Genomic DNA, 18595 nt, shown 5'->3' with positions numbered 1-18595 from the left:
CTTTCTTTTTGCCACTTAAATAGTATGCCCATATGTTGTCCCTTCATAGTTCCTAGCTTTATCAATCTGTTACATTTCCTCAGTATTAACAGAGTTCACAAGATTGACAATGATTTCATTATTTGAGAGCATCACTGCTACACAACAGTCTTTGTAGTTTTCTGTTGCTTGCACGATGGCAGAAGTGTTTCCTGCTGTATATAAAATATAGGGAAAATGTTTGCTGCATGATTTCCTTACTTGAAATCCTTAGGACTGAAAATAGTTCATAAATACTTTATTTTCTGATTCGTTTTCGTGCACATAGCTGGGGAAGAGAAAGAAGAATGACAGAAATATTGTATGAGCAGTTATTCTTGTCAGATGAGGAGGCAGAATGGATTGAGGAAAACCTCTAAGAAAGAGTCTGGTTTTGATGAAACTTCTTGTTCAGTTAGAAGAGAATAAAACCAGTTCTGACATTCCAGAGATAAGATTTGCCTCATCTTGAATTTCCTTAACACACACCATATATCCCTGTATTACAGATTTTGGTGTTATTTTTATTTCATCCAAACATGTTCCTTCTTTTAATATTCATCTTACTCTTTTCATGTTTTAACAGTTCTTTCCTCTATTTTTCACAGACTGTTTTTGAGAGGAACTGTCGATCTGATGACTGCGCTGCTGATTTGAAACTTCAGGGTAAATTACTGCTATCTAGGTGAGCAGGTGAACTTTTTTCTTTCTTGGACACTAGTATGCCATTCATTTTATGTAAAATGACATTGAAAAATCAAAATATAAACACAGATATTTTAGATCCAGACTAGAAAGGATGGTGAAACTGATATCACCTTTAATGCAAAAGGTCTTGAGATGTACACAGAATCTGAACTCTTGTGGTGGTGTGCTCTGGTCACATAAAGTGCAAGACACCTTCACCTTAACAGTCGCAATGGACAAAAATAGAGAAAAGAAATAGAATAGCAGAGAGGGGCAAAGGAAGTAAAGATGCATGCTCAAATCAAGTACCAATGTGGAAAATGTAATTTTTCAAAGAGAATAAAGTACTGTTCCTGACATGGTAGGAGTAAAACTGCCTGTAGAAAAGCAGTTTGTTCTGTCACATGTAAGGTTAAAAAAACCCCTCTGAACATTGCAAATTATCTTCAAACTATTGTTTTCTGTTTCTCATCTTGTAGTTTTGCAAACTCTTCTAAATACTGCTCCTTTCAAATTCTTCTTGTTGCAACTTGGGGATGAGTGTCTGATTTCACTTTCTTCTGGGTTAGTAAAACTCATCAAATAGACCAGAAGTGAAGTTTATGTACTGCCTCTTGTGACTGGTGATCCAAGGAAAATGCCTGTTGTTTTGCCTGGATGCGTACTCAATTTGGGGATAAGTCAGGCTAAAGGTGAACTTCACATGACTTCTGTTTCCTTTTTTTATTTCCAGTATTTTTAGAGATGGAAATGCTGATGGGGGTTATTTAATTGTGTGCCAGAGATTTTGCTATTTGATGGGGAATCTGTGAAGTGCTTTGCTTTCAGGTCAGGAAAGAGAGTGAAAGACAAAAATGAAACAACCAAAAAACCCCAAACAAAACAACAAAAATAGAAGAGTAATAGTCACAGACATGTTTTATATAAATCTACAGCATGCTGTAACAGTACTTGGAGACAAAACTGAACCAGAGTCAAGTTTGAGAAGTTACGGACTTCTCCAGACACAACTGAAATCCACATGAATGTTTTGGGAGATTGGCTGGGAGCAGGGTTAGGTCTCAGGCTACAGAGTCCAAGCTTTGACTGCAGTTAGTCTGGATATTTGACTTAATCTTTGTGGTGAGCAAAATCTGTTGAGAGCTAGATATGTGTCTGTTAGAGAAACTAGTGAAGGATTTTGTCCCATAGTTGAGCAGTAGATAGCAAGGGACAGATCCTAAAACTTGTCAGTCAGTGTATAGTAATCATCACAGTAAGAGCTGCAGTTGGGATTGGACCATTAGGCTGTTTATATTTATGGCTGTTATTTATGTTATCTTGGCAATTTAGAAGTCACACCTGTCATAAGAGCTTAGGATATTCAAATACAGTTTCTACATTTGTATAGCAAAATGTTCAACAAATGCTCTCCAATTTTCTTTACCCAGTGACAACCTGAAGTCCTTTTTGAAGTAAACAGGATGTTATCAAATCTCTCTGCACTGTATGGGCTTTCTTTAGCTAAAGGGCTCTGTAACCTTCAGTTATTAAGAAATATAGCACAATGAATATCTCTTACAAAAACAGATTCTTGTTATTATTGCATGTAAAATTACCAAGAAACATGCTATGGATTCTGATTTTAAACAAGTGTTGTCTTGAATTTTTCCAGCCCCATGTGTTTCATGCAAAATAATCCCATCTATCACAATTTTTCCACATTATTCTTGATTGTGGTAAGTCTGTGTACAAAGCAATTTTTTTTTAAAGAGCAAAAAATGTGACTCATTTATTACTATCTGCATGAAACATTTGACTTCACTGTTAGCAAGGTTATGTCAATACCTTTGTCTAAATAATCACCTCTGACTAAATTTGATGGACTTATTCTCGGAAAGAATGTAATTAATGCTGCACAGATACATTGAATTGAAATAAACAGGATGTTTATCAGAAGGCAGTGGTAAGTGCTGTCTCTCAGATCTGCTGTAGCTCTTTGAAAATGTTGCTGGACCTGTGGATAGGGTGGTTTGGTTAAGATCATCTATCTTGGCTTGCAAAAGACTTTCTCACCAAGAAAGTAAGTTGCCCAGATCTGATAGAAATAGTGCCCTGAGTATTACTACCTAATTAAAAGACAGTCAACAGAGAAAAGGTGTAAAGAGTTAGTTTTAGTGGTGGAGAAAGCTGTGCTAGTGGTATTCAGCACATTCACAAATGATATGGGAAATAATCTGCTAGAATTGAATAGCAAGATGATACAGTTTGCTAATCCTACTAAACTATTCAGAGTGATGAAAAAACAAGCGAGGAGGTATGCTTTGATGAAGTATGTGGTTAATCTGTGGATTTTTCTGTTTGAGATACTGTAAGTGCTGAGACTGCATATAGTAGTGAAATGGCAAATATGAATTCTGGAAGCTGCAGAAATTTATCAGCAAAATGCCACTCTACTTTCCTTGTTCTTCCATAGTCCTCTTGCTTTTAGACGTAGTTGGACACAGGGCTCTCTGCTACATGAACTGGCTCTCCTTACACACTTTTCTTAAATTTGTAGCATGTTAGAGCCAAAAGCTGTTCAGGGTTCAAACTATACCTTTCTATATATGGCAAGGTATAGTTTTGTTCATTACTATATATGCTTTCAAATGTGTGCTGGTTAGAGCATAAATGTGCACAGGAAGTTAGCTCAGATTACGTTATCATCAAGAGAATTGTTTGCATTCTTATGAGCTCAGGAACTGCACAAGCTACTGTGATACAGAGTTCACCCATGATGCATTTGAATCATTAGAACTACCCAGTTAAAAGATGGCATCCAGCTTTGAAGATTTGAAAACCCAGTCAGTAACCAAGCACTATGCAGCCACTTGCTCACTTCCCCACCAGAGGGATTGGGGGAGAAAATTGGAAGGGCAAAAGCTAGAAAACTTGTGGGTTGAGATAAATACAGTTTCTTATGGGAAGCAAAAGCTGTGCACGCAAACAAAGAAAAGTAAGGAATTAAGTCACTCTTTCCCATGGGCAGGAAGGTGTTCAGCCATCTCCAGTGGAGCAGGGCTCCATCGCACATAATGTTGACTTGAGAAGACAAATGCCATCACTTCAAATGTCTCCCCTTCCTCCTTCTTCCCCCCACCCACTTTATATACTGAACATAATGTTATATGGCATCACCAGCTGGGGTCACCTGTCCTGCCTGTGTCTCCTCCCAACTTCCCATGCACCCCCAGCTTCCTTGCCAGCATGGCAGTATGAAAAGCAGAAAAGGCCTTGGCTCTGTATAAGTCCCGCTCAGCAATAATGAAAACATCTCTATCTGAAATCCTGTGTTGAAATACAAAACACAGCCCCATACCAGCCACTGTGAAGAAAATAAACTCTACCCCAGCTGAAACCAGAACACCTGCATACCAAATGAATAATGGGAAAACCAGCCTCTGCTGGCAAGAGCTAACCAGGCCTGCTCTGATTTTAATTTTCTTGGGATATTCCTTCTTTCCTGAAAACTTATTTGTGTGCCGTTAAATTGGGGGCACTTCATTTTGATAAATAACAACTAAATAGCCCAGGATATTAACACTCAGTCTAAGTGAAAACATAATAGATGGTTATTTATCCAAAGTGCTAAAATTAAGCAAATCTGCAAGTGTTAGTTAGAAACTTCACTGCTATTCTGACCAGATATGATTGGGTTTGCCTTGTTATTTAATGTTGTTGAGGTACTGCTGCATGTGGAAATAGTGCTGCTGGGCAAGCTGAAACCCATTGCTGTGAATTCATAGAAGAGGACAGGGTAGGACTGTTTGGAAGCAGGCGATGACAAAAAAAATGTTAAAGTGATGCCATGAAGATTTTTGCCTTTTCTTTATACCCCTGTTATACCCCTGTTATACCTTTTTACAGCTTCTGTATTCCTAGTGCTTTTTGCCTACATTCTTGGACTTGTTTGTTAAGCTAAGAGACTAAACATTTTAGAAGCTTCGTAGCTAGGGACCAGTGTGCCCCAGACCCCAAGGTCCTCTCCAGAACATATTCTGTAAACCAAGATAGAACCATCCAGGGGAAGGTTCCTTGGGGAGGGGGGGCTCACTTGAACCTCTCATTGGGGAATCTTTGATAGATATGCTAATTAGTAAAGCCTATAATGATATACCCAATGTTGGGGGGGAGATAGACACGGGAGGAGAGAGATACAGAGACACAGGGAAAGACTCGGTGGGGTACATCTTGATGCATATGACCTGGACGTGTACACCTAAGGATCCTTAAGAATAAATACCAAGGTAAAATCCCTTTTCCCCTTCTAACCGTGTATGCCTCTTGATTTTAAGACCAGGCAAAGGCATCAAAGCCTTCTAACTTTATCTGGAAGCTTTTACAAAGATATAGGAAGCTAGAGATAGGATGTGTTCTTCTTTTGAATGTTTCTGTTACAGTGAAAGGAGTCCTTGGTGACTTGGGTTGAAGACCAGGGTTATATGCTGTATTGGATTGAAGAAGAGTTAAGATGTATTTATTCTGGAAAGAAAAAAGATTTCAGTTAACAGAAAATCTCTTTAAGGCTTGTGCACCTTCGTTAGCATCAGTTTGCATGCAAACCCATCCCTGCTTCCTGAAAGGATTGTTGGACAACGGAGCTGAACTCTTGTTGCTTGTGGCAGATGGTAAGGGTAAGGGTCATGGACTGTGGCTTGACAGGTTCATACCAGAGATTTGGAAAAACTGTCTTGCATAGGCAGTTCCTGCTGCTCAAGAATGAGATGTGCTGAGATGGTGTACTCTGCCAGCCTGGGTTTTAGGACTAGTTCAGATAAAGTCCCTGCTGACCTCATCTGTTGCTGGCAATAGTCCTGTGTTGAGGATGATCAGAATGGTTTTCTGACCATTAGAAATCCCTTCCAACCAACTTTTCTTTAGTGTTCTGACTTGTCTTGAGGTAAATCCTCTCTGTAAACTAAGCAAAATTGCTTCAACAAAACCGGCTTTTCTTCAACTTGGAAACATCTGCGTGGGGATGGTTATGGCCATGCTCCAGCACTGTGGCTGGAAACTTGCCAGTTGGACTCCATGCCTCTCACTGATGCCACCTCTGCCAGTAAGAACATGCAGCTTCACAAGCGGGGAAGACTGGACCTGGCAAAGCAAACTGTGAAGAATGAACTCTCTAAGGTAGACGTTATGAGCTAGCATGTAGAAACAGCTACAGTGGTGTGTGCTAGTATTGCTGCAAATGGTCTTTCTAGGGGTTGGCCTGCAATTTCTCACAGGACTACGAGTGTTGTTAGCCTAAAACTACAGATGGCAATTAAGACTAAGGAGAAAATAGCCATGGAGTGTGCTGGGGACTTGATAAAGGCAGTGTTAGGAGAAACTGAAGGAGCAGAAGAGAGGCATTTCATCTTTGCAGTCGTGACTGTTCTCAAAACTGTTCTTAAAGAATAAATATATGAAGTTTTGAAATTTTGTTGAGTCTTGCAGCTGTCATAGGAGGTGGCAAAATCTGGCCTTATCCATGCTGTTATACCCTGTGGATAGTGGTGTTGGTGATTTCTAAAGGAAGAGACTTGAAAGTGACTTAGTGTAAAGAATATATGATGTATTCCATATGGGTATCTTTAATGGCACAACCTGAAACTGTAAGAGAAATAGGAATAGAATATTTTGCAATAAACTTTATTCTTTTGACCATAACTTGGTTCATGTTTCTTTTTAGCAGTTCACTACTGAAAAACAAAATGTTATGTTCATTATTATTGTCAAATAGTTTTTAGTGTTAAAATATATATTTATTACCTATCATTTGACTTTAATGCCTCACTCTGTTCTCTCAGCACAATAAATATCTTTCTATCATGTTTCTGCAGCAACTAGCACATTTTATTGAGCCTCTCATAGATGCTTATTTAGAAGCTGAACTGCATCTGTTTCCTCAAGGTGTGCATAGGTAAACTCTGAAGTAGGTGTTTTTGCAGAAGTTTATATCTCCCTAGCCTTTAAAATCTTGTATCCATTAATTTGGTACTTTATGTGGGAGAAAAGCTCTCTGGTCTTTTAAGAAGAACCTGAAATTGCTGAGGAAGGTCTTGTCTGACATACAGCAGCAGTTTCAGCTCCTGACCTTATGCCTTTCCATCTGACTGGCTCTCTGCAAAGGCAGTGGTAGTTATTATGCCTTTTTAGGTTGTAACAGGAACCAGGTGAAAAGTGTGAAGATATTTGAGGAACCATGAGGGTGTTTGAAAAACAGACTTTCTTCCAGCCATAATAAACAAGCTAGCTAAAAAGACTAAAGCAAAATGCGTGGTTGCTTCCATGTGAGATACAGCTCGGAAGCAAATCCTGTATGGCTGTGTAAATACGCTGACTGCCTGTGTGTTGCAATGAACAGAGCAGCTTTACTGAAAAACAATACAAGAAGAAAGAGAGATGATGTTGTGAATGTCATGTAGCCACTGTGTTCCAACACAAGCTGTGTGTGTGATATGTAAGTCAGGTTGTAAGCATAGGACTATGAGCCCCCTTGGATAGAAAATGCTGTAATAAATATTGCAATTCTTAAGAAGGTTCAAGAGGACGTCTGTCTTTCGTGTATTTATTTGACATGAGGTTACCTTTTATCTATTATTAGAACAGAATTGCGTATCCATCCGAGTGCTTCTGATGTTTGGCTATTAGGAAGAAGCAGCTTGCTTTTATGTGTTGGTTTAGAGCATTTTCAAAAGCCACTATTCATTAGGCTTAAATTTATGTTCTTCTCCTACAGACTAGCTGGAGTGGGTTCCTGTATATACTGCATAAAATTGGGGTTTTTTGGAAATGTGAAATTGGAAGCAAAAGTCACAGGAAGCCAAAGGAGTGACAGGTGCATTTTGCAGAAATTTTCAAGTTTTTCCAATTATGGGTTTAATTTAGTTGGAGTCAACACTTTCAAAAATTCTCTTATGAAATGGGATTTTTGAGAAATGTCCTTTTCCATCTGAAAGGTCAAGTTTGTGGTTTGGGCTGCTTCTCCTTCCATTAGTTCCTCTGGAATTAGCCAGAGAAGGGACAAAATTCCAGTCTGTCAAAAATTTCATCGAGTTCAAAATGTTTCCATTTTAAGGAAATAGTAATTTATGAAGAAAAAGTATTTTCCAGTGTCATCTGGTCAGTTCCTCAGAAGATTGTTCTTGCCTTTTTTCCACATAAATTCCTTCTCTGACTTACTAAAGGATTAACATTTTTTATGCCAACACTTATTTTATTTTTATGATCTCTTTTTTCTTATGTGTTGTTCTATATATGATAAGCAGGTAGATGATTTGATGTGATGTTTTAGGATGTAATATCGAAGTACTTAACCCAAGCCCCTCTGAAAAGACAAAGGAAAGTGTTCATCACTTCCAGACTTTGAGCTTACAACTCTGAAGTTTATAAGCATATTATTTGTATTATTGAAGAGTGAATAATTTTGTATAGGAACTGTCTATGCAACTGCAAAACTGACTGTTTGCAATTGCTTTGTATAGATACAAGGATGAATATGCTTCTGCACCTATTAAAATCAGTGGAAGGACTCCCTCTGGTTCAGTAGGTGCATTATCCAGATATTAGGTACCTGATTTGAAAAATGAACCTCAGAAGTTTCATATTGACTTGTCAAATTACTACAGAATGTGAGCTGAAAGAATCCAGACATCATAGGTAAAAACGTGTTATGACAGCTTTGTCCAACTTGCTTTTCACCAGCACAAGACGTAATGGCATAGAACATGAGTTAGTGTTGTAACAGTGCAGAAAATCAGTGTGTTCTGAAGGAAGGAGCAATAACAAAATTCTGATCAGAAAATTCAAAGCTTTTTGAGTGTATCTCATTAATATAGTAATGTTTATTTAAGAAAGTTAGTAAAGGTTTTCACTGATCATAAACTTTTGCAAAGCCAGAAGAAAAGCTGCAAGCCTGTGGTTTAGTGTGGGAAGCAAAGCTCTTTGATAAATTTGCCCAGGCTCACACCTCAGCACTTACCCTCATTTGATCATACAATGGAGATTTGTTTCCAGAGAAGCATCATGTTTCATAGTATTCCTATTGAGGTTTTATGCCCCTGAAGTGCATCTTAACAGAACAGTCATGATGAGGAAGCATAATATCCTTTTATGTGGAGCTTAATTATTTGCTCTGGTAATATCTGTTTTTCCCTTCCTCTTCGATCATAACAGATGAAGAATTTGTTTTCACTTATTTTATCTTTCATTGAATAAACACTTCTTTCAATAATATTTCTGACATTCTATTTAGCCTGGACAGTCTACCCTAAGTAGCAGAGCTGTTCAGATGAAACTCGTTTCTGCTTTACAAAAAACAACCAATTTGAAATCAGCAAATGTTATGATTTAGCATTTCTAAATGCCAGCGAAGTGGTCTTGACAGTCAAGGCCCTATGTGTATAAAGCTGTGTGTGCCAATATGGATATTCCCAAGTCTCAGGGCACAAATACAGAGCCATGACTGCAGTCATGTGCTGCCCAGTGGTTGTTTGGTCATACCCAGTGCTGTCCTAGCTCATGAACTTTTAAATTACCAAAGATGTTCTAATGAGAAAAGAATGATGAAACATTGGTAAAATGGATATGAGTAGATTTCTTTCTTTTTTCTCAAACAGTCATACGAAGCTGTAATTTAAGTGCTTTCATAAATTGGAGCATGGTTTAATGTTATTTAAAAGTGATTTGCTGCACTGCAAAGGGTGCTATGAAAAACTACTTACTACCATTTCACGTATTTTAGTATATTTGTAATTGTTGGGAATTTAGCTTTTTTTGGTGAAGCTATGACACAGAGTTCCGATTTCTAATTTATTTGTCTTTTATTTATCTTTTACCTACAGATAGTTGTTAGTGTATTGAATGCTGAGTTTGTGAGGCACATGGAAAACTCTGTTGTAACTCATCTGCGGTTGGATTTGCAGTTTCCTGAAAGGGCAGAGCCCATAATTAATCAGGATGTAGTACAAATTGCAGTGGGAGCATCATCTCAAAGCATAAGTGAATGTTTTCTGGTTTTGAGGATAAATGGGCATGAAGAAATGGTTTCTCAGTTTCCATCTGGTTTGTTATGTTCAGAGCTTCATAAATCTCTCCCAAAATAAATAAGTCCAGCATGGTAACAGTGGACAGTCCTCTTCCTTTTGAAAATAGAGTGATGGAACCCATAAGGATGGTAATAGAACTATCAAGTGACAAGTGCTAACAAACCAGAGTAGTCCATATGTCTTGTACAAGAATACAGATTCCTAGTCTCTATTTTCTAGTAACAGGTCACTGATGATCAGTCAAGAATATTGTATAAGCCAGTCTTGTCCCTTTGTAAACACTGGTTTTGTTTTGTAAGGATCATTTAACTGTATCTACAGAAGCAGGATTTTTTTGTTTGTTTATTTTAAACCAGACGTTGAAGAGATGTTCTTTCATATAATTTGACTTCATTGCTGGGCTACTGTGTAACCCAGCCCTCCTTGTGAACATCTCAACATCACTGAGTATTTTATGGGCCTAAGATTGTTAAAGTCACTGTTGCTCTAGCAACCAAGGCATAAAGCTAACAAAACAAAAGCTTAACCTCAGGAAGCACTGTCATATATCAGCTGCCTCAAGAGGTGGAAATTCTTGATAATGTACAGACCACAATAAGAAGCAGATGCACTTCTGTTTTGCATTTGTAGTGTACATCTTGGCTGGTACAGATGTGCACATGTATATACATATATATATCACATATATATACATACATATATACATCGTCTTTTGTGATGCAGCTACGTGAACTTTTTCTGTATTACATCTTGAAATTGCAAAATCTGGTAAGCCTGAGGTTCTTCATAGGTCACCAGGTAAATCCTCTTGCTGGTTTTGTGTGAGATGAAGAGGAAATGTGCTGATATGGGGATATGTTGCTTATCATGTTTGACATTTAGACATAGCTTAATCTTGGAGTATAACACCTGCTACTGCAAAACCAAGTGCCTTAAGTAACAAAGCTATACTGTTTCTAATGTTTTCTCTCTGTTTAACTGCCTTTTATTAACCTCTGAAAGTGACTGCTGGATAGGGCACAGTTCTTCTCTCATCAATGCTTAGTTGAGTATGGTTTTTAAATTGCTTATTGCACCCCAGCATTCCAGGAATAGAACAAGCAGTTTAAGCTATCTAATAGCAGGAAATCTATTTCTGAAGGCATAATTTTTATGGTAAACACATAGGTTTGCATGATGACTTCATTAATTATCTAATTTCTAGAAACAGTGTGGTATAAAGTGCTATTGATTCAGCTTCAAATTTCAGATCTATGGTCAACAATCATGCACTTAACAGGGCTCTTCCAATATTTTAACAAATAGGGAAAATATAGAGGTGGTTTTTTTCATGTCAGGCTGGTGTGTGCAGCCTCACCTATGTGCCTGATACCATTTATCTTTTGCATTTCTTTCTGCTACTAGTAACTAGTTTTTGTCTGCATTGCAAGCTTAGGATGCTGTCTTTCACACATGGAGGGATAGGTTTGACCCAGAAACATAGTAACATTGATTTCAAGGATAGCTTGTAAAGATGTTTGTTCATATATGTGACTGCAAGGGTGAAAGATTAGATTAGGGCTTCTGCAGGTGTTGAACCTCATCTTGCTTTCATGTCACAGTTTCATAAACTAGAGCAGCTTGATTCAAGCCAAAAGCTGCTCCCTGGAATAAACATTGTGTGGAAACAGAGGCTGCTCATTCGCCATTGATTCTTCAATTCTGTTTATAAAGGGTTGTGAACATCTGGGTGTAGTTGAAATTACTGATAATAATAAAAGGGCAGCAGATTTCTGTAGGGTGATAAGGGGTATTTTTATAGGGATGTTATGCCCTGTTCTGTCTGTTTTATTTAAAAGTTCAAAGGTGCACATGGATGGGATTTACATCTGTTTTGTACTTAAGGGGAAGAAACTACAGTTGGGGAAAAGAGGACAATTTCCAGAGAAGCTTTGAATATATGGTAACTAGGCAGAATTAGAAGTTGCTGTTGTTTCAACACCATAATAAAGAGTGGTGTGTGATGTGTGTCTTCCCCCCACCTCCAATTCCCCTGCCTTCTCCATCTCTTGTTTACTATTCAAATGCATTCATTTTTAACATCAAAGTATAGGAAAGATGGAAAAGGTAAGGTCTGTGCCATATTTCTGAATTGTAGTATATATGGGAACTAGAGCACTAGAGGCAGCAGCCCTGTGCCAAAAAGGTGCTGGCACAAGCAGTTCCATGGCCATGGCCCTGGGCTCACCACCGTAAGCACTTTTTTTCATACGGGACATTTAGTTCCTTCCTAAGGGGAAACACTGGAACATTGTATTCAGTCTCCATTAAGAGCAATATTGTTATGGTACTGCTCTTAAACTGTGCCCTTCGGACACGAAACCTTGGCTGACCACTCACTGAATTCTCAGTTATGTTTTTCCTATCATCTCATGTTATGTCCTACTCAGGGCACACTGCAAAGTCTCTGCTTGAGAAATACAGAAAAAGATCATGAATGATATGATCTGATGGCCTCAGTGCTAGTTTGCCATAGCTGGCTTAATGTACCTCAGATAGGCTCTGGTCATCAGCTGTGTAAGGTCTCTTTGCGCCTCTGCTATCGTAGACTTGAGAGTGAAAAGGGGAAGGCAGAAGCTCAGTTAATGCAGAATAAGCCATGGTATCTTGAACATTTGGCCCAGTTGTTAGCGTGAATTGGCTGTGAACTTCCCAGAGAGAATTGCAATGGAATCCTTTGGAATGCACATGCAATTAGAAAACAGTGTAACCAAACAATGTAAAATCCAATAGCTTTGCTCCCTGTGGGGTGTTTAAAATTTTTATTTGGTTTATATTTGTTTATGGGGCTGCTACCTCTCAGTTTTGCATTGAGATATCAAATGAATTCCCAGGTCAACTGAGGGTTTCAGCTTTTCAGTGGCCCTTGAGGTTTAAGTATTTGCAAAAAGTCCTCCTGAAGTTCAACTAACCCTGAACCCTGCAATAAAAAAACCCAACAGAAGAAAGGTATTCAGAGCTGGTGTAAAGTGTCTGTGGAGACAAAATTAATATTTAAGTATCCTAGTAACTGCAAAGACCAGCTGCAGCGCTGGTTGGTGAAGGTAGAAATCTGTTTGGATCTGTCACAGCACCAGTTTACACCTTTTATTGATTTCAAAGCAAAAGGTGGGGTTCTTTAATTTCATCTAGTGGAGTTGGAGGACAGATTGGACTTTAGTTGTTTGAAACATTTTTACCCATTTGCAGTCTAATTGACCACAGTAGTAACTTCCACAGTCTATTGAGCAGTAGTGGCAATTCATCCACGTAGTTGCTAATTTGCTGCAAGGAAAGAAAGTTAGTGACCCAGATAATAGGGTAAGTGTGACCCTGACACATTCCTTGCACTGTGTATGATCTGCACAGGCTGAGAAGAAGTGCCGAATGCCTTCTCACCTTTAAAAAAATTCATCCTGATGAAACAGGAATGAAATATGAAATAGAAAAAATGTCCCTGCACACCATCTGGAATGCAGATTATGCCTTCACTGACCGATGTTAATAAAAAGCGGCATCTTGAGGGGTGGAGAAATGAAGATTGCAGATCTTTTCAATTTTTCTTCCTCAGATGGTCTTTTGTCCCACACTGACCATAATGCAATGATGTGATGCGTACATTAACAACTAGAGCATTAAAGCTTGCAAAAAAGGTATTTGTCTTATCCTGGAATTTGCTTTCCTTTTCTTAATCACTTAAGAAGTAAACCTGAAATATTTCTATTTACATTCAATGTGTACTACCATTGTCAGTGAATTCAAAACTATAGCAGAAGTTTGGAGCCTGATTTTTAGAATTGCTTGTTACTTGCAAGTTTGGGTGATGAGAATGAAAGCTGGAGGTACTTAGTACTTCTGAATTTAAAACTTTTTATTTCTTTCCATGCAAACGTTGATAACTTGACATCCTTCAGGTGTCTGTATGTGTGTACAAATGTGTTTGCCTATATATAATATATACATACATCTACAGTCTACCCAGAACTTTTACTCAGTTCATTTTTTGGGTGTAGTACCTAATGTAACAAGATGGTGGTATTCTGTCCAATTAACTGATTATTTCTTGATATTTTCCCACTTGTTTTATTTCTTTACATTTCTTTTTCCTTTTTGAGGTTTTTTTTTTCTGTTTTGTTTTAGCCTTTCTTCCTTTATGTGAGCAAGGTTACAAGGGTCATGTTGAGAATGTTGGCAGCTTTGTAGTTCTCATGAAAATATAAACAGAATGAAAATATAAACAAAAAGTCATTGCTTGATTACGTTTCTTAAATTGTTTGACAAACCTCTTTGAGATGAAGGGGTGGCTTTAGTTTGTTTTCTTGTTTCTGAGGGGTGACAACAATTCTTTAGTTGACATATTTTGACTTGGCAGCTATAGTGCTTAATGTGTGGCAGGTGCTGGAGGAGGATGATCCCAGGCTGGCAGCAGAGCTGTTCCAGCACCACAGGAGGCTTCTGCACTTATGACATTACTCTCTCAAGCAGCAAACAGGGCTTGGCAACTCCCCTGTAAATGGGAAGATTCCTAATCCTCTTCTCACTGCAAGTGAACCTGATTCATTCCAGATGTATACAGATTCAGTGACTCAGAAAGCTGCTCTTTTAAAATGGGACTTACAGCACAGTCTTATGGGACTTACAGCCTTTCAGAGGGAGAGCTGAACTCACCTGCCAGCCTAAAATCAGTGAGGTTTTTTGGAGTGTATTAGTGTGTGAATGTTGTGTAGGAGCATCTACAGTGTGCTTTTAAAAGTGGGTTTTCTTTCTCTGCTGAGAAAAATGTCATTTTGGTATGATACATTTTTAACAACAGAGTGGTAGCTTTAGAAAGGAGTGACACAACCCACTGGTGTTAATTTTTGCATTATTTTTTGTGGGGTCCATTTTAAGTGTGATTTTATAATGAGAATTTTTAGTTATTTATTAGGAAGGAGAGTATTCTCAGTTGTCTTCACTTTATGTTAAATCTTGAAGTTATGCTACTACCAATTCAGAGAGCAGTCTGTAGCATACATTGCATTTAGTATCAACTCTACATAAGATAAAGAGCTTGTAATGATCCTTTGCTTACTGGAGTGATACTTCCAGATTCTCCTAATGAGTATAACATATGCTGATTAAGTTTTGAAGTGTTTGCAAGAAGCGAGATGATAAAGTTAATGAGAAATAATTCACAGTATGAAATGTTTGTGGGTTTTTTTTGCTTCCACGTATGCACTTTTGATTATTAGAAAATCCCAGCAGATTGTTTCTCATCTTCATAATTTGTCTGTTTGTCAACAGTAAACCTTGGAATTGGTGCCAAAAGGTTAAATGCTTTCAAGTATTCTCATGTAGATGAGCCATTAATTTGGTTTATAAGAAGCAACAACTCAAATTAGTTTTGCAGTCAATCCGGTACTGCATACACTTTTGCAAATCTTTATTTGCACTGATAACTGACTATGAGAATAAACTAATATTTTGAAAGCAAAATGTCAGTTTATCAATAGGATTGGTCAGTGTATGCAGTTGATTTTAAATGTGAGAAAGCAGACACGTTTCCTGGATACCTACATCTTCCTCATAATAAGCTATCATTGAACTGTAAGCCATAACTTTAGGCTTCATAAATGAAGATCATCATAAATGAAGTAAGTACAGGAAAAAAATATTCTACAAATATTGTTCACATTACATGGTAAAGTTACACTCACAATCCACAGCCATTAGCTTTAAAGCCTGAGTCTAGACCATCTTCTTCCAAGCTTCTCATTCACTAGAGCCCCTGGCTGATTTGGTACATATAATCAGAAATGCACATTTAGAAACTTCTTGTTGAACACAGGCAGATGGAGTCCGGCAAGCTCTGCCTTCAAATGTCTGGTACAGCTATGACTGGCAGAAGATGCTGAACAGTTTATAAACACTCCATTTCCAGAAACTCTGCTTTTATGCAAATGCCCTGGCTGCAGTAACATGAAGAAGGCTGTCAGAGGAGGACTGGTAGCAATGGAGGGTCAGCTGCCTTTAAACACAGCTCTTGGCCTGCACACCAGCCATCTTCAGAGAATTGCTGATAAGCAGAAGAGCAGTGTGCGCCAACATGTATGCCACTGGAACAGCTGTTCCTTTATGGAAATTGGGTGAATGAAAAGTGGTTCCTTCTTACTTTTGGGCTGGCTGTACCCTAGAGGAAATAATTGTGAGCATCTCCCTGCTATGTGGCTGGAGGTCTTTGTCCTTTTCTGAGCAGCTACTCAGTGTTTTCTCTGTGGCACTGCCTCTGTTTCTTCAGGATTTATGAATGGTTTTAGAGTCCAGTTATGATAACCACCAAATTTAATATTTGGCTATTTTTGCTAATTTTTAAATTAATACCTGGTATATTTCATATTACCTTTTACTGTTACTTCTAAGACCTGCAGATCTGTGCATTGATACTGTATTTTCTTGTGATTTGTCTTTAGCCTTTATTCCTACTTGTTAGCTCATTTTCTGAACAGCCTAGAAGGATTAAATACCAAATAATAAATGTGTGTGCATGAATATCTATATTTACCTCTATGTATGCATGTCTGTGTTTGTACATAATCTGTGATGCCATATTGCAGCAATGTGTTGATTCATGATATATAGCTGTTACCCTTGGTATTCCACTTACAGAAGGTGACTCCACATGTTAGGTCCAGCATAAACATCTAAAGAAAGATTAGTTTAATTCAGTGGTAATTTGTTGCAATTTCCACTATTTTTTTTCATTTACACCAGTTTCTGGATTTTATTTGAGCCTGTTTTAGGTTTTTTCTATCCATAGCACAATTCTAAGAAGATGTTTCAGAGAGTTGCTAGAATAAGTCTGAATTATTGAGAGACAAACTGAAATAGCTTGTGTATTTGAATGCAGGCATAAAACCTTGCACTTGTTACATTTTCCCCGTCCAATTACTTTACAGTTTTCAACTAATTTATTATCACAAAAAGTAGGTTGTGTGAAATAGTTTCACGTGGGGATCATGGGGTTTTCCTACCGTCCCAAAAGACAGTGTCAGAACCCTGAGTCAGGAGCTGTTCGTTCCTAGTATGGCCCTCTGCACTATGCAGTACAGCACATTCCTGAACTTCTGACTGCTAAGCTTTTAAACAGTTGAGTTGTGACATTTCTGTAGCAGGAAGAAAGCAGGATCAGAGTGTGAAAGTTGACCAGGGTTACCAATGTAACTGTTTCTGCCTACAGTGTTGGTGACAGAACTGACTACCTGGCCCTGGGAGCAGTGAGGAACATCTCACTTAACATTTTCATCTCCAACATTGGTGATGATGCCTATGACACCAATGTTTTCTTCAATTTTTCTGGAGAGCTCTTCTTCATCAAAATGTGGCAAAAGGTAAGAAAGGCTAATCTCACTGTGAGCTAGTCTCTTAATTTTAAGCCGATTTAATTACAAGATGCAGATACAGGGGATGGCCTAGTCCACACTGCTGAGACGCTTGGAAGTTGGTTTTGGTTATGCTGGACTTTCATTTCTTTCAGGCTCTTTAATGAGATTTTTTTTTTTATGGATTATGTGTGTATAGATTACACTCTCTGTATTTCTGTAGAAAACGCATGCCTGTTATTTGTGGTGCACTAATGAAAAAGGAAGACGGTTTGTTTGAGGTATTAAGAGGTAGAGGGAGACTTGTTGGAAACTGATAAGGTACCAAATGGCACTGAAATACAAAGTGTGCCTCTTGTTTGAGTGGTGCCACACTGCACTCAGCAGTCCTGGTTATCTCTTGACCTGGGCTACTAGACTTTCTCCTTGTTGAAACCAAGATACAGGGCTTGTTCTTTGCTCATATCCTGATGCAAGTTTGAGTGGTGGTCAGGGCACATCACCAGATCCAAGAGGTCAAGACTACTTTTAATTTCATCCACACGGAGTCAGGTGAATATTTTGAGTTTTAATCCCTTTTTATTTAGAGAGAAATACTTGGATATTTTCATTAGCAGGAGTTCATTTAGAAATGAAGGTGCTGTAATGCAAACACTGAATCAAGCTTTTTGCAAACTGATGGCCATGAAAGCTTTGTGAGTGTGAGTAATGTGAAAATAATTGTGCAAAATGGGAGCTGTATAATTGTGACAAGATGCTCTGTTTGTTCCTGCTTTTCACAGTTGTTTGTCTCTCTTCTAGAGCTTTGCTTTGCAAGCTGTAAGAGCAATATTAAAAACAGTAATACAGCTATAGCAAAGTTCAGGATTAACTTGGTCCACTGAACCAATGAAATTTTACCATTATTTGTCATGTTTTATGATAGGCTTAAATTACTATAAACCTCTAAAATTAACTCACTGCATAACAACAAACCGTAATTTCTTGTGCATGTTAATTCTCAGTGTTCAGTTTTGACTACACAGTTGCAAGCCTCAGCGAATTGTCTTTTTATTATAAATTTCATTTTCAGACATTATGTGCTGCAAGTGTGCAATTTATTAGGAGGAAAAAAGCAGGGGATAAAACAGAAATGCCTATGCCAATTTACAACTTCTCCATAGTGAAAGTTTTATGGCAAGACTTTCAGGGTCTGGCCCAGTTCTCATTGAAGTCAGTGGGAGGGTTTCCATTCCTTTCCACTGGAAAAGAAACAAAGCTTGATGCATGTTCTTTTAAAAGATTGTTGTGGTAATTTTTTTTGGTTTTGTTAATGTTTTGAATATTTTACACACACAAGTTAACTGGAACACCAATTGCCTTCATTGTTTTCCTTGGCCAACACCCTGAGGAAAGAAGCTGATATGCTGTTTCTCCTGATATTTTACCTTGAGCTTGGGTCTATAACAGACTTGAAAA

General features: G+C 38.1%; 1 protein-coding gene across 1 annotated transcript in view; it reads left to right on the top strand.

The window, feature by feature from the left end:
- Positions 1-18595, top strand: part of ITGA9 (integrin subunit alpha 9) — a 244396-nt gene that overhangs the window by 124374 nt on the left and 101427 nt on the right. Inside the window, exons 17-18 of the mRNA XM_042044551.1 lie at positions 627-703; positions 16996-17146. Coding sequence (XP_041900485.1) covers positions 627-703; positions 16996-17146 — 228 coding nt within the window. The remainder of the gene's footprint in view (positions 1-626; positions 704-16995; positions 17147-18595) is intronic.

This window comes from Corvus kubaryi, unplaced genomic scaffold (genome assembly GCF_017639235.1).
Source record: "Corvus kubaryi isolate FWS band 111438036 unplaced genomic scaffold, C.kubaryi_AGA036_p1.0 37398, whole genome shotgun sequence".
NCBI lineage: Eukaryota > Metazoa > Chordata > Aves > Passeriformes > Corvidae > Corvus > Corvus kubaryi.
This window is presented reverse-complemented; position numbering and strand designations above follow the sequence as displayed.